Here is a 22261-nt window from a genome sequence, read left to right on the forward strand (position 1 = left end):
TCATCCCAGAGGCAGCATCGATCGGCTTCAGTTAGCAGCAGTAGCGAAGGAATCGCTTGATCGGGTTCAGTTAACAGCGATCGATCGATTGCTCGGGTTCAGTAACGCGTAGCCTGCAGTGCAATCGCTCGGGTTGAGTTAGAGCCCAATGCCTCGCTCGGGTTCAGTTAGAGCCAACGCCTCGCAGACACGCGCGTACGTGTACGAGAGAAATGCGCATCGCTCGGCCCCCGACTTCCCACCGTAACCGGGAACTCCCCGAAATTTTCCTCCCCCTCGCTTCTACCATGGTTTTTTCGTCATGGACGGCCCAAAGAATGTCATGCAGCTGCGTCTCCGGCCCGCCCAGGACGAAAAACCAATTTTCTGTCATGATTTTTTGTCATAGAAGTAGGAGCCCACCACATCTATGATGATACCGGGTTTTGTCACAATTATCGTCATAGAAGTGTCATATGTATGACAGAAAAAATTTTGTTCGGCCCAAAATGTCACGGATGTGTCTTTTTTTTGTAGTGCTTCTCGCTCAAAATTTGGGAAGAGGACCAGGGCCTCTATATATAGAGATAGCCACCACAGTAGGAGGGAGGAATCCTTCCCAAGCAAACCACCACCAAAAAAACACCTCTCGCGAGGCTGTTCTTCCCTTGTACTATTCACCATCAGCCCCTGGGGCATTCCACCGCACCACACACTGGAGTAGGGTATTACACCACAACGATGGCCCGAACTAGTATAAATCTTGTGTCCCTTGTGTTGTTCATCGTTTAGCTTAGATTCTCGGCGAGGCGTTGGGACGTGGATCGGCAGGGGGAAGATCTCCGCGCGCACCCCAGAGTTTGAACCTTAAGGGTTTTGCCGGAACCCGATATCTGACATTTGGTGCGCCAGGTAGGGGTGCGCCGGAATCTTTCTTCCGCTGTTCCGCGTTCAATCATTTGTCGCATCCATGGCTGACGCTCGCCAAGCTCGCGCCAAGCGTCGGGCTGCTCTCGCCGCCCACGTCGCCTAGATGGCTCCCATCGGTGGGCCTCCCGTCGTTCCCCATCGCCTACCGCCCATGCCGCCACCGGTCCAGCGGGGAACGAGCAACATGCGTCGTTGTTGCATCCCTCGGTGCGGCGGGAAGGCCGCACCGCCACCCCGTCGCTAACTCCAGCTGGTTCGTCGTAGCACGCCCGTCACGCTCCCACGGACGCGCATGCCGGGTTGCTCCTGGCACGTGAGCTCCTGCACTACCATCCCGTCGACGACCTCTACCAGGAGTGGCTTGCTCGCATCACCGAGCTCGTCAGTGCCGCAGTGGGCTCCCCAGCGCCGTCCCTCTCGCCGCCTCGCCCTCCGTCCTGCGCGGGTGATGCAGCTCAGGAGGTGCCTTTGCCACCTCCTCAAGAAGGCGCCCTGTCTCCAAGGCGCGTGGCCCCTGGATGAGACCCACCATGTCCAGCACCCGCGTGACAAGAAAGGAGCTGCCAAGAAATCCCGCGTCCCCAACAAGGTGCTCGCGTGCTCCCTGCACCAGCACGCCATGAACGCATCCCTGCGCCACCACATCAAGACCCCGCGCTGCCCCTGGCGGTGGCGCGGGGGAATCCCCAAGAGCAAGCCCCGCATCTGCAAAGGGCTCCGGTTGCCACCACAGGCTGCCGCGCCTTCACCACCGAGCTGCGCAGTGTCGCCTGGCCAGGCAAGTTCAAGCCGGATCTGCCTCCTCGCTACAACGGCACAGTCAACCCCGCGGAGTTCTTGCAGCTCTACGAGCTGGTAATCGAAGCGGCCAATGGAGACGAGAAGGTCATGGCGAACTGGTTTCCCATGGCGCTCAAAGACGATGCCCGCACCTAGCTCCTAAACCTGCCTCCCGGCACGATCTCCTCTTGGAATGAGATGCGCACCCGCTTCATCGCCAACTTCCAAGGCACTCGCGACCATCCTCCAGTCATGGGCGACTTGCGCCACATCAAGCAGCAACCTGGAGAGACCCTGCAGAAGTACATCTAGCGCTTCAACAGCGCTCGCCTCAAGATTCCCAAGGTAACCGAGGAGGCTATCATCTCAGGGTTCTCTGATGGCATCCGTGACGTCAAGATGGAGGAGGAACTGGCGATCCACGAGGATATGTGCACATCTCTGGAGCTGTTCAACCTGGCGACCAAGTGCGCAAGGACTGAAGAAGGACGCCTCTCCCTCCTCGAGCTCCCAGCTGCTGACCCAGAAGAGAAGAAAGCCAAGACCAAGGACGTGAAGCGCAAAGGAGCAGCTTTGCTCGCAGCAGAGCTAGACACGAAGCGCGGCAGGGACCAGCCGCAGTCATCCAAGGGCAGCCGGTACTGCGTGCACCACGACCTCCACACCCACAACACCAACGAATGCCAAGGGCTCAGGGCCGTGTGAGAAGGACGTGTCGGTCGATGCCCCGAGTGCAATGATCGGGGCTATGGCCGAGGAGGTGGAAGAGGTGGAGGACGATGGGACGACCGTGACGCTTGCCAAGGGTGGTGTGACCGACCTCGCGAGGACCGCTGGCAGGACCAGCCTCGCGAGGGGGCTTGGAGGGATCAGCCACATGAGGATCGACTGCAAGGCAACGCAGGCCTTCCTCCTCTGCCACCACCTCCAAGAAGGAATGACGACCATCATCAGGATGAGGGGGCTGGGGGCTTCCAGGAGCCACATGCTATCGCTTGCATCTTGGGCAGAGCTCAGACCCCAGCCTCTCAGCGCATCTTCAAGCAGTTTGCTCACGAGGTGAATGCAGTCCTCCCCAAGCTCGAGGCCACGCGCCCTCTCAGGTGGTCAACGTGCGCCATCACGTTCAGCTCAGCGGATCAGCTCAAATGTGCGGCAACAGCCGGGGTCCTCCCAATGCTTTGTTCCCCAGTCATCAGCAACATGCAAGTCACCCGGACCCTCATCGATGGTGGCACAGGACTCAACATTCTGTCCGTTGAGACGTTCAACAATCTCCAAGTGCCATATGATCAGCTCCAGCCAACCAAGCCCTTCTCAGGAGTCACTGGCGGCTCCACCACCCCGATAGGGCAGGTCTGCCTCCCTGTCACCTTTGGACAGCGCAAGAACTACCGTACCGACCTCATAGACTTTGACGTTGCCCACATTCGCCTGCCATACAATGCCATCCTCGGGTATCCAGCCCTGGCCAAGTTCATGGCAGTGACTCACCATGGTTACAATGTCCTCAAGATGGTGGGAAGCGGCGGAGTCATCACAGTCCCTTGCGAAGAGAAGGATGCGGTGTGCTCGCTCGAGCGTGCCTTCCAAGTCGCATCAATTGAGGACCCAGACAACAAGAGTAGGAACCTTCCCGAGGCAGCTCCCAAGAAGAAGAAGACATCACCCAGCTCAAGGCCTCAAGAGACAGGCACCTCCGGTGGCACCGCGCTAGGATCTGCTCCCGTCCAAGGGGCGCCTCCCTCCGTCGCATAGGAAGGCGTGCCTGGCACCCTCCTCGGGCAAGGCTCGGGGGCTCTCTCCTGGAGGGCCATTGACTTTGCCAAGATCACGAGGGAGGCGCTCGGGCACCACTTGGAGGCGTGCTTCGCAGAACGTTTCCCTCAGGAAGGCATGAGCCAAGGAGGGCCCAACCCTCAGGAGTTCATCACCAAGGTCACTCAGGAGCTGCAGGAATCGAGAGTCGTGCACGGCAGTCGCCGCCTACCCGGTGTAGCTCCCCATCCAAGCGAGGATGGCGGGCTGCGAGTCTCCATCGACTACCCAGGGCTCAACCGAGTCGCGTCTCAGGATCAATTCTGGCCTTCGCGCGTGGGATGCTGTGAGAGTCCACCTCACAGCTATGTTCGCATGCCTTTCAGCCTGCCAAACACGGCTGCTGCTCACCAGCGCCTGATGAGGAGCATTCCGGAAGCTCAGGTGGCCAGGCATCGCGCGTTCCTGGAGGAGATGGAGATGGACCTTGAGGAGCCGCGCGGACCTCCAGAGCCGCCCGAGGCTCAGGGCTCTGAAGGCTCGTGAGGACCGGCTTCTTCACTGTGCATCGTTAGCTACTCCAACACTCGCTCTGCAACGATACCAGGTGACATATTTCAAGTTTCATTCCAGCTGGGAGCGCCCTCAGGGCTGCATCATTCGCAGGTCGCATGGGTCTATCCCTGCGGCATGAATCCGTTTTGCTTATGTCTTCAGTTTACCTTGTTGGGGGCGCCCCTCGGGCTGCATCATCCCCAAGCCGCTCGGGCCTAACCCAGTGGCGTGTATCTTTCCTACATCTATCTAAGCTGATTTTCTCTTTGCGATTAACCTGCCTATGATAATCGCCTGCTTGATTGACACCTACCTTTGGAGCCGCTCGCTTTGGCACGGCGCTTGTGCATGGGTCCGTCCCTGCAACGTCGACAAATCTGAGTGGTCGAGCTCTGGCCGCGGCAGCCCCACAAAGCGCTACCTAACTAGCCCTCAGTGCCCTCATCACTCCCTCGGAGCAACCAATGGCTGGCCGGCAATTGTAATGGCAACCCTTGCTTCTCTCGTGATTGGATTATAGGGCCCACCTAAGGAATAACATGGGGGGAGGGCTTCGCGAGCTCTCTCTCTCTCTCACCCATGCGAACCGCTTGCACATTAAAAGGGGGGGCGCCTGAGCATCGCGGCTCAGGGGCTCTTACTGGCTCTCCAGCCCTCACCCCCTGGCCTTGTCCACGGCATCACGACCTGGCATACCAGCGGTGGCTGAGCTCGCTCGAGGGCCGGGACCTGAGGATGTAGAGCATGAAGGAGAGTGCGGAGAAGAGACGAGAAGCTCACAAGGGCCTGACCCAGCGACATCCCAGCTGCCGACAGGCAGGTCCGGCACCTCGCTAAGGAACGGCTCCGAGCTCTTGAGATAAGTCACGCTCCTGGAACAGCTAATCGACGCGACACCAAACCCTCACTTAATGCTGCTCTGTGACGGCGACATTGCCTTCCTTCCTTGCCCAGTGGCGACTGCTTGAGCGCTAAAGGGGACCTCCTGAGCATCGCACCTTGGGGCCTCTTACTGGACCTCGGGCCGCTCACCTCCTGGCCTTGACCACGGCATCGCGACCTGGCATACCAGCGACGGCTGAAGCCTGCCTGGGGACCGAGACCTGTCAGCGTAGAGCACCAAGCCCTCGTGAGGTTAGAAAGGGGGAACCGAGCCGAGACAGGACGAGCATCTTGTGCCACTTCGTGATAAGGATGATATCAACAATAGACATTGCAGACGCTTTACATGCCCCCACGGGGTATTTCCTTGATTCCTCACAGGGAACAAAAGGTGCTAATCCTAAGGAGCCCTAGCTACACACGCTTCCACGGCTGACGCCATCATCAATAGTGGGCCACGAGGGGCCGGCGCCAACACCATCCACGTCAGCCGCGCCGGCGGCCTGATGCAGCAACTCTACTCCGGGTGCGACGTGAGCTCAGGGCCTCGTAGCTGTCGTCGCTCGTCTCCGGAGTCACGAGAAGCTCGGGAGAGTCGCTGGACCCTCCGGCATCTTCGCTGCTACCAGAGGAGCTGCTGAGGAAGTGGGCGGCGGGCCTAGCCCTCGCCACATCGATGCCTCGACCGCCTTCCCCGGGGCAGCACTCCAGCCGGCATCCTTCCGTATCGAAGACCTTGAAGAGCATCAAGGAGGCGCCATCGTATTCGAAAGGAATCACGAAGGCACCCCCTGTTCGGCAGACCCAGACGATCTTGCCCTAGCCTCAGGACATGTAGACCTTGCCCAGAGTGACAACCTCAACCTCCACTCCGGTCGCGAGGGTACCGCAGTCGGCATGCTACAGCCAGAGCTCAAGAGGCCCCCTCAGTGGCATTTCGAAGGCGAAGGAAGGCAGAAGGCGAACCCATGAGCTTGGAGGCATGGCGGCATGAAGCCCGAGCTCGCGAGAAGAGTCCGCGGCATGGACTCTAGGGGCGACGACGTGCACCGCCGTGATTCATCGGCGTCGCCGGCGGCGCGGGCGGCGCCGCTCGGCGTCTTCTTCCCTAGGGCCCTCAGCTCGGGTGTACAAAGGCAGCGAAAACCCAGGGAGCAGCCGTTTCTTCGACGGGAGCGGATCGGGCCCCTCTCGGGGGACCTTTCCTTTCTCCTCGGATGAGAACCGTCGGATGGGTGCCATTGGCGTCAAGATGGAGGAGGAGCAAGGAATAAGGAGTGAAATAGGAGGAGATGGATTGCGGGGGCTCACGCCAGTCCATACTTATAGTCCCGAGGAGGCCAACCATCGGCCTCCACGATCGCAGGTAATCATGACTCATTTCTGCATGCAGGGACTCGTCAAATCGGGCAGTTGCCGAGGCAATATGGTGAAGCGGAGACGCCCACGTCCAATCAACCGCCACGTGGCGACCAAGGGCGCAGGCTGTTGGGGCCTGCGGCGCCCCGCACTTGCCCCTTCGCTTCTCTGCTCAGCCAAGTCCGAGCGCGCCTTGAGCCCGGGGGCTACTGTCAGTGTTCTGGGAATGGGGGTCCCCAAAACGTCCTGCCTGCGGCCTGCGGTGTGGCTCAAGTGGTGGCCCAGTACGGCCCATCTTCATCAACTCAAGCTCAAGACCCTCGCGAGGGGCCAAGCCTCGCGGGGCAGATGACGCAAGGCTTCCTCAGGCACGACCTCATCAGGCTGGCTCGCGAGGAGGCGGAGAGATCAAGGCAAGGGTACCTCACGAGGTACTTGTGATGCAATCCATGACGATCGAGGCCAGGCGGGCGCCAGGCGGGCGCCGGCCTGTGCAGTGTCCTTGTTTCCTCTTTGGTGCAAAGGGGGCAAGGACAGGCGTGGAGTACCAAGGCATCAAGCAAAGGTTACCATTTCGGTGCAACGAGACCAACACCGGCAGAGCGGCAGGACGGAGGTCACCGTGGAGCCCAAAACAGCGTCATCGCCAGTGCCTTTGGCAGCCGAAGACCAACTTTAGTCAGGATAACTTGTACTTGATGTTCCCCTTCAAAATGGCCATTGTTGGCGCCCTTCCCGCTCAATATTTGGGAAGAGGACCAGGGCCTTTATATATGGAGATAGCCACCACAGTAGGCGGGAGGAATCCTTCCCAAGCAAACCACCACCACAAGAACACCTCTTGCGAGGCTGTTCTTCCCTTGTACTGTTCGCCATCAGCCCTTGAGGCAATCCACCACACCACACACTGGAGTAGGGTATTACACCACAATGGTGGCCCGAACTAGTGTAAATCTTGTGTCCCTTGTGTTGTTCATCATTTAGCTTAGATTCTCAGCGAGGCGTTGGGACGTGGATCGGTAGGGGGAAGATCTCCGCGTGCACCCCAGAGTTCGAACCTTAAGGGTTTTGCCGGAACCCGATACCCGACAGCAATGACATCAAAAAATGGACAAGCCATGAAAACGTCATGCTAGCTATCTTACGATCATGCAAAGCAATATGACAATGAATGCTCAAGTCATGTATATGATGATGATGGAACTTGCATGGCAATATATCTCGGAATGGCTATGGAAATGCCATGATAGGTAGGTATGGTGGCTATTTTTAGGAAGGTATATGGTGGGTGTATGGTACCGGCGAAAGTTGCACGGCACAAGAGAGGCTAGAAATGGTGAAAGGGTGAGAGTGCGTATAATCCATGGACTCAACATTAGTCATAAAGAACTCATATACTTATTGCAAAAATCTACAAGCCATTGAAAACAAAGTACTACGCGCATGCTCCTAGGGGGATAGATTGGTAGGAAAAGACCATTGCTCGTCCCCGACCGCCACTCATAAGGAAGACAATCAATAAATAAAATTGTGCTCCAACTTCATCACAAAGCGGTTCACCATACATGCATGCGTGCTTCGGGAATCACAAACCTCAACACAAGTATTTCTACTAATCCACAATCACCCACTAGCATGACTCTAATATCACCACCTTTATATCGCAAAACTATTGCAAGGAATCAAACATACCATATTCAGCGATCTACAAGTTTATGTAGGATTTTATGACTAACCATGTGAATGACCAATTCCTATCATCTCTCTAAATAGATATAAGTGAAGCAAGGGAGTTTAATTCTTTCTACAAAAGATATTCGCACACTATAACAAATTTAAGTGAGGCAAAAGAGCATTCTACAAATGGCGGTTTTCTATGTGAAGAGAAACAGGCAATCCAAACTTCAAAAGATATAAGTGAAGCACAAGAAGCATTCTATAAAGCCATACTCAAAAGATTTAAGTGAAGTGCAATGATCATTCTATAAATCAACCAAGGACTATCTCATACCAGCATGGTGCATAAAAGAAAAGTGAGAACTAAATGCAAAAGATGCTCCAAGACTTGCACATATCGCATGAACGAAACGAATCTGAAAACATACCGATACTTGTTGAAGAAAGAGGGGATACCTTCCGGGGCATCCCCAAGATTAGTCGCTTGAGTCTCCTTGAATATTTACTTGGGGTGCCTTGGGAATCCCCAACCTTGAGCTCTTGCCTCTCTTCCTTTTCCTCATATCGAGACCTCATCGATCAAACACCTCATCCACACAAAACTTTAACAGAAAAATCAGTAAGATCCGTTAGTATAATAAAGCAAATCACTACTCTAAGTACTATAGCAAACCAATTCATATTTTGTTTTTGCATTATGTCTACTGTAATGTAGCTTTTTCATGGCTTAATCCATTGATATAATTTATAGTTCCATTAAAACAAGTAAACTATGCATCAAAACAGAATCTGTCAAAAACAGAACAGTCTGTAGCAATATGAACATTCACCATACTTATTGTACCCCAAAAATACTACCAAAATTAGGAAAAATAATCAATTTGTATAGAAAGATAGTGCAAAAAGAATCAGAACCAATTGACGTTCCAGTAAAAAAAATTAAAATCGCACACTACAGCCAAAGTTTCTGTCATGCACCGTACAAACCAACAAGCATTGTAAACATCCTAAAGGAAAACCTTGGCACATTATTTTTATAATACAATGGAATTGTACAAGGGGATAATTATTTTTGATGAAAAGTTTCTGTAATCAAGATTCACAAAGTTTCCATGAGCATGAATAAAGTTCAAGGAGCTCTCCCACTTCAACAATGCTTGTCTCTCTCACTTTCCTTTCCTTTTTGAAAAGTTTTTGGGTTCCCCTCTTTATTTTTTTTGTTTTTTAACTTTATAAAAGCACTCAACAGAAATAAATTACTCTCTAAAACTTCTGAGTTGTCTCCCTGGCAGCGCTTTCTTTAAAGCCATTAAGCTAGGCATATAGTGCTCAAGTAATGGATCCACCCGGATCCCAAGGTATATCAAAGCCAATTTTAATTAACAATGATTTGTGATTCAGTAGTGAGAACAAAGTAACATATATCATGCAAAAACGAAGTCTAACTCTCTTCCTATGCATCAGCATGTCATAAAAGAACAATTCATGCACACCAAGTAAAGGCCAATGCATAGTATAAGCAGTTTCTTGCAATTCTATCATATTGGAAACATAGAGAGGTGGAGATATAGTTCCTCTCTCATAATAATTGCAAGTAGGAGCAACAAGCACATGCATATTATATTCATCAAAATCATCAAGTGTAGTAGTAAAACGCAACCCATCAATATAATCCTTAATAAGCACAAACTTCTCCGATAAAGTGTAGTCGAGAGAATTCAAAAAGATAATAGGACTATCATGCGTGGGTGCAATAGCAACAATTTCATGTTTAACATAAAGAACTATAGCAAGTTCATCTCCATAAGCATAATTCATATTGGCATCTTGGCCACAAACATAGCAAGCATAATCAAAAAGGGATATTTCAACAGAATCAACGGGATCATAACAGTCATCATAGCAATCCTCCTTCGGTAAGCACGAAGGGGAATTAAACAATGTATGAGTTGAAGAGTTACTCTCATTAGAAGGTGGGCACGGGTAGCTAATCCGCTCTTTCTCCTTTTGTTCTTCACTCTCCTCATCATCTTTTTCATCCAATGAACTCACAGTTTCATCAATTTCTTCTTCCATAGACTCCTGCAAAATATTAGTCTCTTCTTGGACAGCGGAGACTTTCTCAATAAATGCATCAATATCGAAATTGTATTCATAATTTTCATAGCAATATCTAAGTATAGCAAAATTTTCAGGTCTGTAAACTGAATCATCAAAATCTTCAAACTCTTTAAACATAGATTCAATCTCGTAAGCACCCATAAAAGCAACAAATTCTTCTATTCATTCCACATCATAGTAATCATATATACCATTAGCATAAGAAGCTAAGGTTTCATTATCATTAAATTTGCATGAAAATGGAAGGTCTGGAGCCTTCATCCTAGAGCAACAAGTATAATCATGTCTCAAGCATAGATCCCAAGCATACCAATGCAACATATAAATTTGATCCCATAATAGTTTCCCTTTTTGTGTCAAGCGATAATCCCTAAAGTATTCACGTTGATCCAACGTGTCTCCCATAACATAATTGAATGGGGTTTTCTCAGGATTATCAAAGTAGTACATAATTTCTTTCACATAACGAGCATCGAGGGTTTTAGGAGGTTCCCCATCTCCATGAGTAGCAAGTACACCTAATTTTTTTGGTATTTCGTGTTCCATATCCATAACTAAAGATAGAGAACAACTAAGAACAGCAAATAAAAATTACTTAGTGATAAAGCAAACAAGCACACACGAGAATATTCACCCCACGCTGTGACTCCCCGGCAACGGCGCCAGAAAAAGGTCTTGATAACCCACAAGTATAGGGGATAATTGTAGCCTCTTTCGATAAGTAAGAGTGTCGAACCCAACGAGGAGCTAAAGGTAGAACAAATATTCTCTCAAGTCTTATCTGCCACTGATACGACTCTATGCACGCTTAGTGTTCGCCTTACCTAGAACAAGTATGAAACTAGAAGTACTTTGCAGGTGTTGTTGGATAGGTTTGCAAGATAATAAAGAGCACGTAAATATAAACTAGGGGTTGTTTAGATAAAGAAGCAATAGAGTAAATATAGCGAGTGTGGAAAAGTGGTGATAGGAGTTGTGAAATTGTCCCTAAGCAATTGACTACGTTACTAGACCGGTAATCATATTGCAATTTTATTTGAGGGAGAGGCATAAGCTAACATACTTTCTCTTCTTGGATCATATGCACTTATGATTGGAACTCTAGCAAGCATCCGCAACTACTAAAGATCATTAAGGTAAAACCAAACCATAGCATTAAAATATCAAGTCCCCTTTATCCCATACGCAAACAACCTACCTACTTGGGTCTGTGCTTCTGTCACTCACTCCACCCACCGTAAGCAAATCAGGAACATATTGCAAACCCTACAGCGGGGATCCCTCAAGCTTGCGCAACACGGAGAGCACCATAGGACATCACCAATAATAAAACATGCAACTCAAACCAATCATAGCAATTCATCAATCACCGATAGGACAATGAAAATATACTCAAACATCGTAGGCTGGCAACACATCATTGGATAGTAATATGAAGCATAAAGCACCATGTTCAAGTAGAGGGTACAGCGGGTTGCGGGAGGTTGGACCGCTGAATATAGATGGGGGAAGGTGATAGATATGTTGGTGAAGATGATGGCGGTGTTGACGAAGATCGCGGTGATGATGATGGCCCCCGGCGGTGTTCCGGCGCCACCGGAAGCAAGGGGGAGAGAGCCCCCCTTCTTCTTCTTCTTCTTCCTTGACCTTCTCCCTAGATGGGAGAAGGGTTTCCCCTCTCTTCCTTGGCTCCCATGGTGTGGGAGGGCCGAGAGCCCCTCCGAGATTGTATCTATCTCTTTGTCTCTCCCTGTTTCTGCGTTCTCGGATTCTGCCATGGCACTGTTTCTTTTATATCTGGAGATTTGTAACTCCGATTGGATTGAAACATTCGCTTAGATATTTTTCCAAAAATTAGCTTTCTTGCAGCAAAAGTAGAGCATCAACCGCCTTACGAGGGGCCCACGAGGGCCAGGGGCGCGCCCACTTAAAGTGGTGGCGTGGGCCACCCTCGTGGGCACCTCGGACACCGTCTCGCGTTGATTCTTCCCCCCAAAAATCACAAATATTCCAAAATAATTCTCCGTCCATTTTTATCCCGTTTGGACTCTGTTTGATATGGGGTTTCTACGAAACATAAAACATGCAACAAAAAGGAACTGGCACTGGGCACTGGATCAATATGTTAGTCCCAAAAATAATATAAAAAGTTGCCAAAAGTATATGAAAGTTGAATAATATTGGCACGGAACAATCAAAAATTATAGATACGACAGAGACGTATTAGTGTGTTGCCTCGAGCTTGGGGAGGGCTGCGTTCATCTCACGTGCAAACTACTTGAAGGCGCGATGAGAGGCTGGGGCCTGTGAGCCGCCCAAGATGTAGGTGATGGCACGAGGCTCTTGGAAGCCCCCAACCCCCTCGTCTTGGTGGTGGTCTTCATTCATTCTCAGCGACGGAGGCAGTTGAGGAAGACCAGCATTGCCCTGAAGCTGATCCTCGTGGGGTTGATCCCTCCAGGCGCACTCGCGAGGCTAGCCCTGCGAGTGGTCCTCCCGAGGCTGGTCGCGCCACTCCTGATGATGGTCGCGGCCGTCCTAGCGTCCTTCGTCTCGGCCACCTCCACAGCCGTAGCCACAATCGTTGCGCTCGGGGTGACGATCGAGGCGCCCGTCACGGAGGGCCCTAAGCTCCCGACAGTCGTTGGTGTTGTGTTGTGCACATTGTGGAAATACACAGAACGATCGGCTCCCTTGACTCAGGGTGATCGCAACCATGCTTCATCTCTGGTTCTGCTGCGAGCACAGCTGTTCCCTTGCGCTTCACGTCCTTGGCCTTGGCCTTCTTATCTTCTGGGTCTGCATCGGGGAGTTCGAGGAAGGAGAGGCATCCCTCCTCATCCCTCGCACACTTGTTCGCCATGTTGAACATCTCCAGTGTTGTGCAAAGGTCTTCATGTATGGTGAGCTCCTCCTTCATCTTGACGTCGCGGACGCCATCAGTGAATGCTGAGATGATGGCCTCGTCTGACACCTTGGGGATCTTGAGGTGGACGTTGTTGAAGCGTTGTATGTACTTCTGCAGTGTCTCTCCTGGTTGTTGCATGATGCGTCGAAGGTCACCCGCGGCCGGCCGGCGGTCACGCATGCCCTGGAAGTTTGCGATGAAGCGCTCACGCATCTCATCCCAGGAGGAGACCGATCCCACAGGGACGTTCAGGAGCCAGGAGCGTGCGTCGTCCTTGAGGGACATGGGGAACCAGTTCACCATGATCTTCTCATCTTTGCTGGACGCCTCGATGCTCAGTTCGTAGAGCTACAGGAACTCGTCCGGGTCAACGGTGCCGTTGTAGCATGGGGGCAGGTCAGGCTTGAACTTCCCCGGCTAGAAGACATTGCGTAGCTCCGGGGTGAACGCGCGGCACCGTGCTATGGTCACGGGAGCCCGTCGGGGTGGTGGAACCTCGTCTTGGTGCTCGCGCGCCACCACCATAAGCGGCGCACGGTCTTGACGTGGAGGTGCTGGAAGCGCACGTGCATCTTCTTGGGACCGCTGCACCACTTGACAGCTTGTTTCTTCACGTGTGGGCGCCTAATGCTGCAGGTCACGCCGCGGTGCTGCCCACCTCGGCTCAACTATGGCGCCCTGCATCGCCGGTGGAGGAGGCGTCCCATGAGCCATGTCGCCCGCAGCAGGCGGCGGCTGAGGCAATGAGCGGACCGGCACAGCGGAGTCTCTGGCGGCGCTGACGAGCTCGGCGATGCGCTCGAGCCACTCCTTGTAGAAGTCGTCGACTGGGCGGTAGCGTAGGAGCTCCCACGCCATGAGTCATGCGGCCTGCGCGTTTGCCGGGCCAGGCACGCGTGGGAGGATGAAGCGGCCGGAGTCGGTGATGGAGTGGCGGTGCACTCGTCGCGGCGCACGGAGGGGTGCAGCGATGAAGCTTGCTGCTCGTGGCCAGCAAGGCCCATGGCGGCGTTTGTCGCTGGTGATGGGGGACGACAGGCACAGCCGTCACCCGCCGGTGCCATCTGAGCAACGCGGGCTATGACCGTGGCCCGGCGCTTAGCATGAGCTCGTCGCGCGTCAGCCATGGAAGTGTCAGAGTAGCGGTGGATCGATCGACGGAAGAGAAGACCCGACGCCTACCTAGCGCACCAAATGTAATATTTCGGGTTCCGCAAACCCTTGAGAGGTTCGAACTCTAGGGTGCATGCAGAGATCTCAACCTACCCAGCCTGCCAACTTTTAAACCTCACAACCTATCGCGACGAACTCGAAGGGAAAGAGAGACACAACAGTTTACCTAGGTTCGGGCCACCTTATGGTGTAAAACCTTACTCCTGCTTTGTGTAGGATTTGCCTCAAGGGGCTAAGGAAGAACTAGTACATTGGGGAACAACCTCAGGAGGCGTGTTCTTGAGCTCAAGTGAGGTGGTGAGGTGGTGAGGGCGGAATGGACTCCCTCGACCCTCTCTCTTGTGGATTCGACCCCTCTCCATGGTGGTGGCTAGGTCCTATTTATAGTGTCCTTGGTCCTCTTCCCAAATGTAGGCGGGGAGGGATCCCACAACGGCCAAGTTTGAAGGGAGACAACGAGTACGTCCTATACTGAATAAAGTGGTCTTCGCCTGCAAAAGCCGCTGGTCATGACACTGCGGTGGGCTCGGTGGTGACCTCCGTCCTGCCGTCCTAGCGGTCTTGGTATTGTTGCATCAGAATGGAAACCTTTGGTTGATTCATCAGGACTCCGCGTCTGCTGCTTGCCTCCTTTGCACCGAAGAGCAAACTGGTAACCTTGGCCCGCCTGGCCTTGGTCGTCATGGCTCATGTCAGCCGAACCTCGCGAGGTGAGCCTTGCATAGAAATCTCCGCTCCTCGGGAGCCAGCCTGAGGAGGCCGATACCCTTGAAGGTCTTGGTGTCACTCGGGAGCCAGCCTGAGGCTTGGCCCTCGCGAGGGTCTTGAATTGTTGATGCTGAAGTTGGGCCGTACCAGGCTGTTGATGGAGCCACGCTGTGGGCCGCAGCCAGGCAAGTCTGGGTACTCCCGTATCCAGAACACCGATAGTAACCTCAAACAAGGTGCTGAAGAAAGAGTATGCTGCAGCTGCTGCCACCAAGCCGGGTCTTTAGAAGAAACCTCCTACCAAGAGAGCTCCCATGTCAAAGGCCAGAAAATCAACTGCTACATATGAGACTATGGAGTTCACTCTTGAGCTAGGACAGGAACGAGAAGCTGCTGATGGTAAAAAGAAGAGGAAAGAGAGAGTCAAGAAGACCATTGCGAGAGTGATTGGCAGACCATCCATGATGAGGGATGAAGATGAGGATGAGAAGGAGGAGGAACCTGCTGCACCCCCTGCCAAGACTCAGAAGTTAATGGCAGATGCCATTAAGACTGGTGCACCCTCCAAGCCCAAGCCCAAAGTTCCAGTTGTTGCACCTAAAGCAACAGCTCCAAAGAGATCCACTAGGAACATTCCTGCTGCATAGAAGAAAAAGGCCCTACCGCCAGAAGTTCAAGAAGATGAGGAGCCCCAAGTGCTTAGAAAATTGAATCCCAAGATTCCAGACCATGATGATGGACATCGAGTGGGTGAGAACATGAAATTGAGGAAAGATAATGGACTGAGACAATGGAGGAAAGCTTATCCCTATGTTACAAGGATAAGAACTATTGTGGATTATCATTTCCACACCAAAGAACAACAAGACTTCTATGAGATAGTTTTGCTTGACAAGAAGCCAATTGTGAGTGATATGAAGTGGGTAGATTGCACTACAAAAAAAATACACTTCCGTGATGATACGTGTTTGTCACAGTAGGTTGCGTTTTTTGTCATGCATGTACATCCATGACGATTTTATGACAGAATTAAGATAGTCATACCTGTGCTATCGTAGAAGTGTTCCATGACATTACCAAAATTATCATCACAGAAGTGTACACTTCCATGACAATAAATCGCGCGTCACAGAAGTGCTTTCGTCAAGGGTGACCAACACATGGCATCCACTGTAACGGAACGCCGTTAAGCTATCGGGTCCAGTTTTGGATCTGATAACCCGTTAACAGCCCCGGCCAATGGGGATTTTCCACGTGTAAAATCATCATTGGCTGGAGGAAACACGTGTCGGCTCACCGTTGGGATAGATGTCATCCACTCATTGGACCGAAGGCGCCTATGATACGAAGACACGTGGCACGGCCCAACAGAGGCCCATTCATGTGAAAAGGTCGGCCCGTTTTACTTGGTCAAAAGGTGGCGGGCCGGCCCACGGAAAGCCTGTTAACGGCTTGTTTGCATATAGCCCATTTATAGCCCACTAACCCAGGGCCCGTTAAGACGTCTCCGAATTAGGGCCAGTAGCATCATTTGGGCCGTCCAATATGATTCCAGACCGTTTTAACTTCCGGCCCATGTGTGGCCCATGACTTCTTTCGGCCCATATGAGGCCCTTTGTAACTCTTGGCCATTAATGGCCCATGGTGAAACTGGCCCGTAATGAACAGTGTATCACTTTATACCCATTAACGGCCCATTATTCCATTGGGCCATTTCCAGCCCAAGTTATCTTTCGGCCTTCTCAGGGCCCATTGATTCTTGGGCACATTTGCAGCATTCGGTTACATACGGCCCATTATTTTCATTTTCTGCTTGTGGGCCAAATTCAGCCCGTCGTTACAGTCGGCCGTTTGTGGACCGTTAATATGTTGGGCTGTTTTCATGTCAAAAAAAACCGTTGGGCTGTTTTCATAGAGTTATCAAATATGGCCTATTAACGGCCCGTTATGGTCCACGAATAGTATGGCCCATGATTGGTGAAATGATGATACGCCCCGTAGAAAGCCCATGGATCCTGCGGCCCGTATGAGGCCCATGGATCATACGGCCCGTAGAAGGCCCATGGATCGTACGGACCATAGAAGGCCCATGGACCCTACGACCCATAGAAGGCCCATGAATCCTAAGGCCCGTATAGAAGGCCAATGGATCCTACGGCCTGTATAGAAGGCCAATGGATCCTACGGTCGGAAGAGGGCCCATGGATCATACAGCCTGCAGGAGGCCCATGGTTACAACAGTCCGTGTGTTGCCATGATTATTTTGGCCTAGTTACCAAAAATAGGCTATTGTGGCCAATAGAAAAACAAAGAAAAAGAACTGCAGTGACTACAAGCAAACAACTAAACAAGACAATAAGGAAATAAATAAGCAAGCAATTAACGCTAGCCTATTACCTCTATTACACATATTACATCCACTGGGCATCAAAGTTCGCCACTAGTGCAAATATAGGGAACAAAGTAGCATATTACATATGCTGGCCGTCAAAATTGGCCACCAGTGCAAATAAACGCGGCAGCAAAACAAGAGCATAACTGAAACAACTTCAAAGAGCTCAAGAAACGTTATCCTGGGTATCCACCATGCTGGCAATAAGCTTAGCAAGCTTATTAGCTTTGTCCTGTTGGGCGCTAAAATCCTCCAACGCTTGCTGTTGCACCAGAAAGTATGCATTTGAATGCTCCAGGGACTTCCGTAGTCCTTTCGCTTCTTGTCGTAGCACAACTGACCGATGTCTTTCAGCTTGTAGTTGAGACTCAATAAACCGAACTGATTCAGACAGTGAATTTGAATAGCTTGTGCAAGTAGTAGTGGCCAGTAACTCGAACACTAAACCAAGACAGGACTTTGGGGTTGTCTCGCTGTCTTCAAGTAGTCTTCCTTAGCTGTTTTATCAGTTTTGTTGGAGACCAACAAGGATGTGTCACTATCCTGAACCTTATCTGCATTACTTCCTTTACCATTGCTTAATAAGGCACTCTTCCCCAATATTCTGTCAGCATTCTAAAAGAAGAAACAAGCAGACACATAACAAGTTTAGCATGTCCTAGTATATGAAACTCATTTCAGTGAACCAGTTCATTAGTAAGGTGGACATGATTAAACTACCAAGTATTCTATTGCCAAGTACTAGTACATAATAAAAGCATCAAACAAACATATATCTATGTCATATGGTCACTGCATTGTCCTGCCAAATCAAAATAGAGACACGGTTCAAATCATATCAGTTCAAGACAAAGCAGCAGTGAAAGAATACAAAGCATGGGAAACTACATGGCACAACAAGATTTCAGATGGGTACCACAGGTCTACATGTACAACAACACTATTGGCTCTGCTGTGATGCTAGTAATGTGCATGATATGAAAGTTAACTGTATACACAATTGAAATTGAAATCAACAGAGCTATTGATAAGAGAAAACCTGTTAAAGAAACATGCGTGAACATACGTGTTGTGCCATTGGAGTTTCGATTGGATCCTTCAATTTAAAAATAAGTTTCTATGAGTAAATACAGTGATACAAGAGCAAAGCAATCATAGTTAAAAAAGGCGCGCCTAAGCGAGCGCTTAAGAGCGCCTAGGCTCTAGGCGTTGGCAAAATGCATTGCACATAACTACACTTAATCTGTGCATAACTGCGCATAAGCATGCGCTTTGGTCAGTAAAGCGCAAGGCGGTGGCAAAATGCACAATTAACGCCTAGCGCTTTTGTGAACTATGATAGCAATGGAATCTTAAATTAGAACAGTTGTTCTTCAGGTTTAGGCACTTGTTCTACATGAACAGAGTACAGTAAGACGCGAGAGTGTAATAGTTAAAAATAGAAAATGAGCTCATAGACCTTACCACATTCTTGGTTCGGGACCAGTACAAAACAAGGCGTTCCCAGTCATCATCCAGTAAATGTGTCTCAGGAGAGCATAAGGGAATTTGATGAGTTTCTTTGCCAGTGAAGTACGTTTTCTTCAGGTAATTCCGATGCTGCCACCAAGCATTCTTGAAGATAGCAGAGGTATTAGCACAGGTTACCTCATCCTGAGTTTCCAAATCGGTCCTTCTCTTTAGAGAAAAATGGGAAAATTTGATGTATTATAACCATCATGGAGGTAGGATGTATGGGATGAAGCAAAGTAATTGCCATGAATAACATTACTTACACATAACTCCTGGACAAACACCCGCAACTGGCATTTTCCTTCATCTTCGGTATAATATTTCCAAGATGGGAAGATACGCACATACGATTTGACAACATCAAATGCGATAGATGCTAAACTATGACTAGCTAGTTGTGCTTCCTCCACAGGAATAGGCGTACTAAGTGGTGGAGTTGGGGTTCGCCGTGATAGTACTCGCCCTTTGGGCAGTGGAGCTGCCTTACTAACTGCTCTTGTTTGGGAGCTCTGTGGTGGAGATGGTCCTGTGTCAACAGGAACTGGGTTAATATCGGCTAGGGTTGGGGTTAGATTGGGTGAAGCTGGTTCTCTGTCCATCGCAGTAGGGGTACAATCTGCGAGAGTTTGGGTTATGTGTGGTAGGGCTAGTTCTTGTGCATGTACAACCGGGGTGCTATCTCCACCAAGAGGTAGCACTGTTTTATTTGAAGACCGTGTTTTTAGTCCGCTAGATACTGGCATCACCCTCTCCAATTCAAATGGCTGATAAACAGGAAACATAGTTGAATGTACAGACATTGTATGAGAGACAGATGCAATAGATAGTGTGGAAAAAGAGGGCGTGAAATAGTTGACATGTATATTGTTTAACTAAAATGGATAGCATGACATAATTTCACATATATGATGTCTATCTAAACTGGATAGCATAGCATAACATAATTCAAAGATATGATGAATAACTAAACAGGATCGCATGACATAATTCACCTACATGTTATCTAAGTAATCAGGATCACATCATTTAATTCACATATGTGATTTATATGCTAAACAGAGGGCATTCGATATGATGTCTGGACTAAGGACATGGTGTTGAATATTGTGTATTTGATATCTAAACTATGCAATGCAAGACACCATATGCTGATATGAGCAGTATAACCGTGCCAAGTTAGAGAATACACCTCAGTGGGGGAATAGGAATGGTCATCTATCTCTGAATCCATATCTGAGGAGCTATCGGGACCCAACAAGAGATCTACTTCGACAGGTAGCACAGTCCGCTCTGAAGGCCTTGTTTTCACTCCAGATTTTTTTCATTTCCCACCCAAATGGCCGATTCACAGGAAGAGTAGTTTAATGTACAAACATTGTCAACAAATGGAAATGTAATGAAGAAAAGGATGGGCAAGATATCATTCAAATATATGATGCCTGGTTAAGCAGGATGGCATTGCACATTTCACATATATTATGGCTGGCTAAAAGACATGAGACTGCATAATTCCCATATATGATATAGAAACTAAACAGGTGGCATTACAGAACATGTCTAAACTAAGAAGATGACATATATGATGTCAAAAGTAGGCACTGCAAGGGAACATATGCATGATATGACTAACATCATCATGCCAAGGTAGAGCAAACACCTTGGGGGTAAATAGGAGTGGTCAGCGGCGTCTAAATCCGCCTCAGAACAGATATTTTCCTCTGGATTACAATCTGGAGAGGGGTGGGGAGGGTTTGCCATTGAACCCACCATGGAGCGATGTCTGCATGACATTGTATTGCCGCGCAAAACTCTTCTCTTTTTCTCTACATGTTCAGCATGACTATGTACAATATCTGACATGCATACGAAAAAAATATGGTGAGATTATGTAAGGAGAGCATGCAGAAATTTAGAGTGATGGTAACAACCAGTGGATGGATCCAAAAATAATGATAGCAGGATGATGATTGCTTTAATTTAATAAAAAGACAGATGATGATTGCTTTACTATTTGTTTCCCACCCAAGATGAACAACATAGGCATACCCTAGGTGAACCAGATATTAGACAGACATACTATTCATTGCTGCCTCGATATGTGTCCCGCAACTAATTTAGAACTCAAGTTTGAACATTAATTTGGACCTGACTTGGGAGTCCAAGAGGTGAACAGGACGATAAAGTAGCAGGTAATTTTAAGCAATGCATAACATAAGCAGAAACAAAAGAGTGCGACCTCTCTTGTGGACCCATGTACTCCTCAGGTTCATTTGCCGAGTCGATGATGGTGATGCCATTGCGGTGGGTGCCGGCGGCAGGGAAGGAGATCTGAGGCGGCGAAAGACGGTCAGGAGTCGTGATGTCTGGTTTGGTGGATGCTTCTATCGATGGAGCAGCTCAGGTGAGGTGGACGACGTCGCGGTAGGAGCAGGACAAACCACACAATGTTCCGCTCGACACCTACCTATAACTGAAGTAATTCTGTAAGGTCTCATTTGGCTTGCATGATTCTAAAAACGCGGGGATAGGAAAAACACCAGAATAGGATAGGAATGCACATTGTAAACAGAGCATTTGTAAACACAGGATTTCTGTCAACTTGGGTGTTTGGTTTACAGGAATTGGAAGAGAAGAGGAATGCAAAGAACCATATGAAAGCGTGTACAGTTAGAATGTTATTCCGCCACTAATGCACTTGGTCTTGTTTTCATGCATATGATTTTGAAAAGTAGGTCCAGGTGGATGTTTTGCTTCATTCCTTTCAACAAAATGCATGAATAATTGAATAGTAGAGTGCCATTACAAAATTCCCTATTGCTATGTTTTTCCGTTGAACCAAAATAGCCCTAATGGATCGACGTGAATGTATAGTAATAAGTGATGCAACAAGTGAACAACCTCTTTGTCGTAGCCATGTAGACCTCAGCATCATTGGGTTGGTCGCTGAAGCAGTTGAGGCAGAGGTGGCTGTCAGATGTGTGGAGGAAGATCTGAGGAATCTGTAGATAGTGTCCATGGCACTACTCTATTGTGATGGATCGTTCTATCGTTGGAGCGGCTCCGGTGAGTCGTAAGATGTCAATGCTGAAGCAGCACAAGACAGACATCGTCAATCTCAAGTGGGATTCTAATAGCATCTCCAATAGATGATGTAAAATAGATGTAAAATTTGCATCACCAAAAACCACCTGACTACAACAGATGAGGTAAAAACTATTGACTCTAAACTTAACTGTCGAAACTGAAATTTACTGTGGAATCTGAATGTTACTGTCGAAAACTGAACGCAATGGTAGCAGAGAGGCACTTGACATGTAGTTTAGGGAGCGCCTGCAGTTCATCTTCAACCTGCACCCCCCTGAGCCTCCAGCCACCACCGGCCTCGCCACCGGCCCCAGCGCCGCCTCGCCGCCCCAAAACAACTGCCCACCGCCGCCTCGGCCAGCCCTCTAGCCCCCCCCCCCGCCCCCACCCTGAACCCTAAGATAGATAGTGGGGTACCTCTCCGGTGAGCCCCCGTCCCCGCT

The 22261-nt window shown here is 49.8% G+C and overlaps 1 protein-coding gene across 1 annotated transcript in view; it reads right to left on the reverse strand.

The window, feature by feature from the left end:
• The window catches only part of LOC123157885 (uncharacterized), a 58563-nt gene extending 43757 nt beyond the window's left edge, over positions 1–14806 (reverse strand). The window contains exons 1-2 of the mRNA XM_044576068.1: positions 14750–14806; positions 13059–13297 (exon numbers count right to left, since the gene is read on the reverse strand). Of these exons, the coding sequence (XP_044432003.1) occupies positions 13059–13297; positions 14750–14806 (296 nt within the window). The remainder of the gene's footprint in view (positions 1–13058; positions 13298–14749) is intronic.
• Between the last annotated feature and the right edge of the window lie 7455 nt (positions 14807–22261).

The sequence above is a fragment of the Triticum aestivum genome, chromosome 7B, assembly GCF_018294505.1.
Source record: "Triticum aestivum cultivar Chinese Spring chromosome 7B, IWGSC CS RefSeq v2.1, whole genome shotgun sequence".
Lineage (NCBI taxonomy): Eukaryota > Viridiplantae > Streptophyta > Magnoliopsida > Poales > Poaceae > Triticum > Triticum aestivum.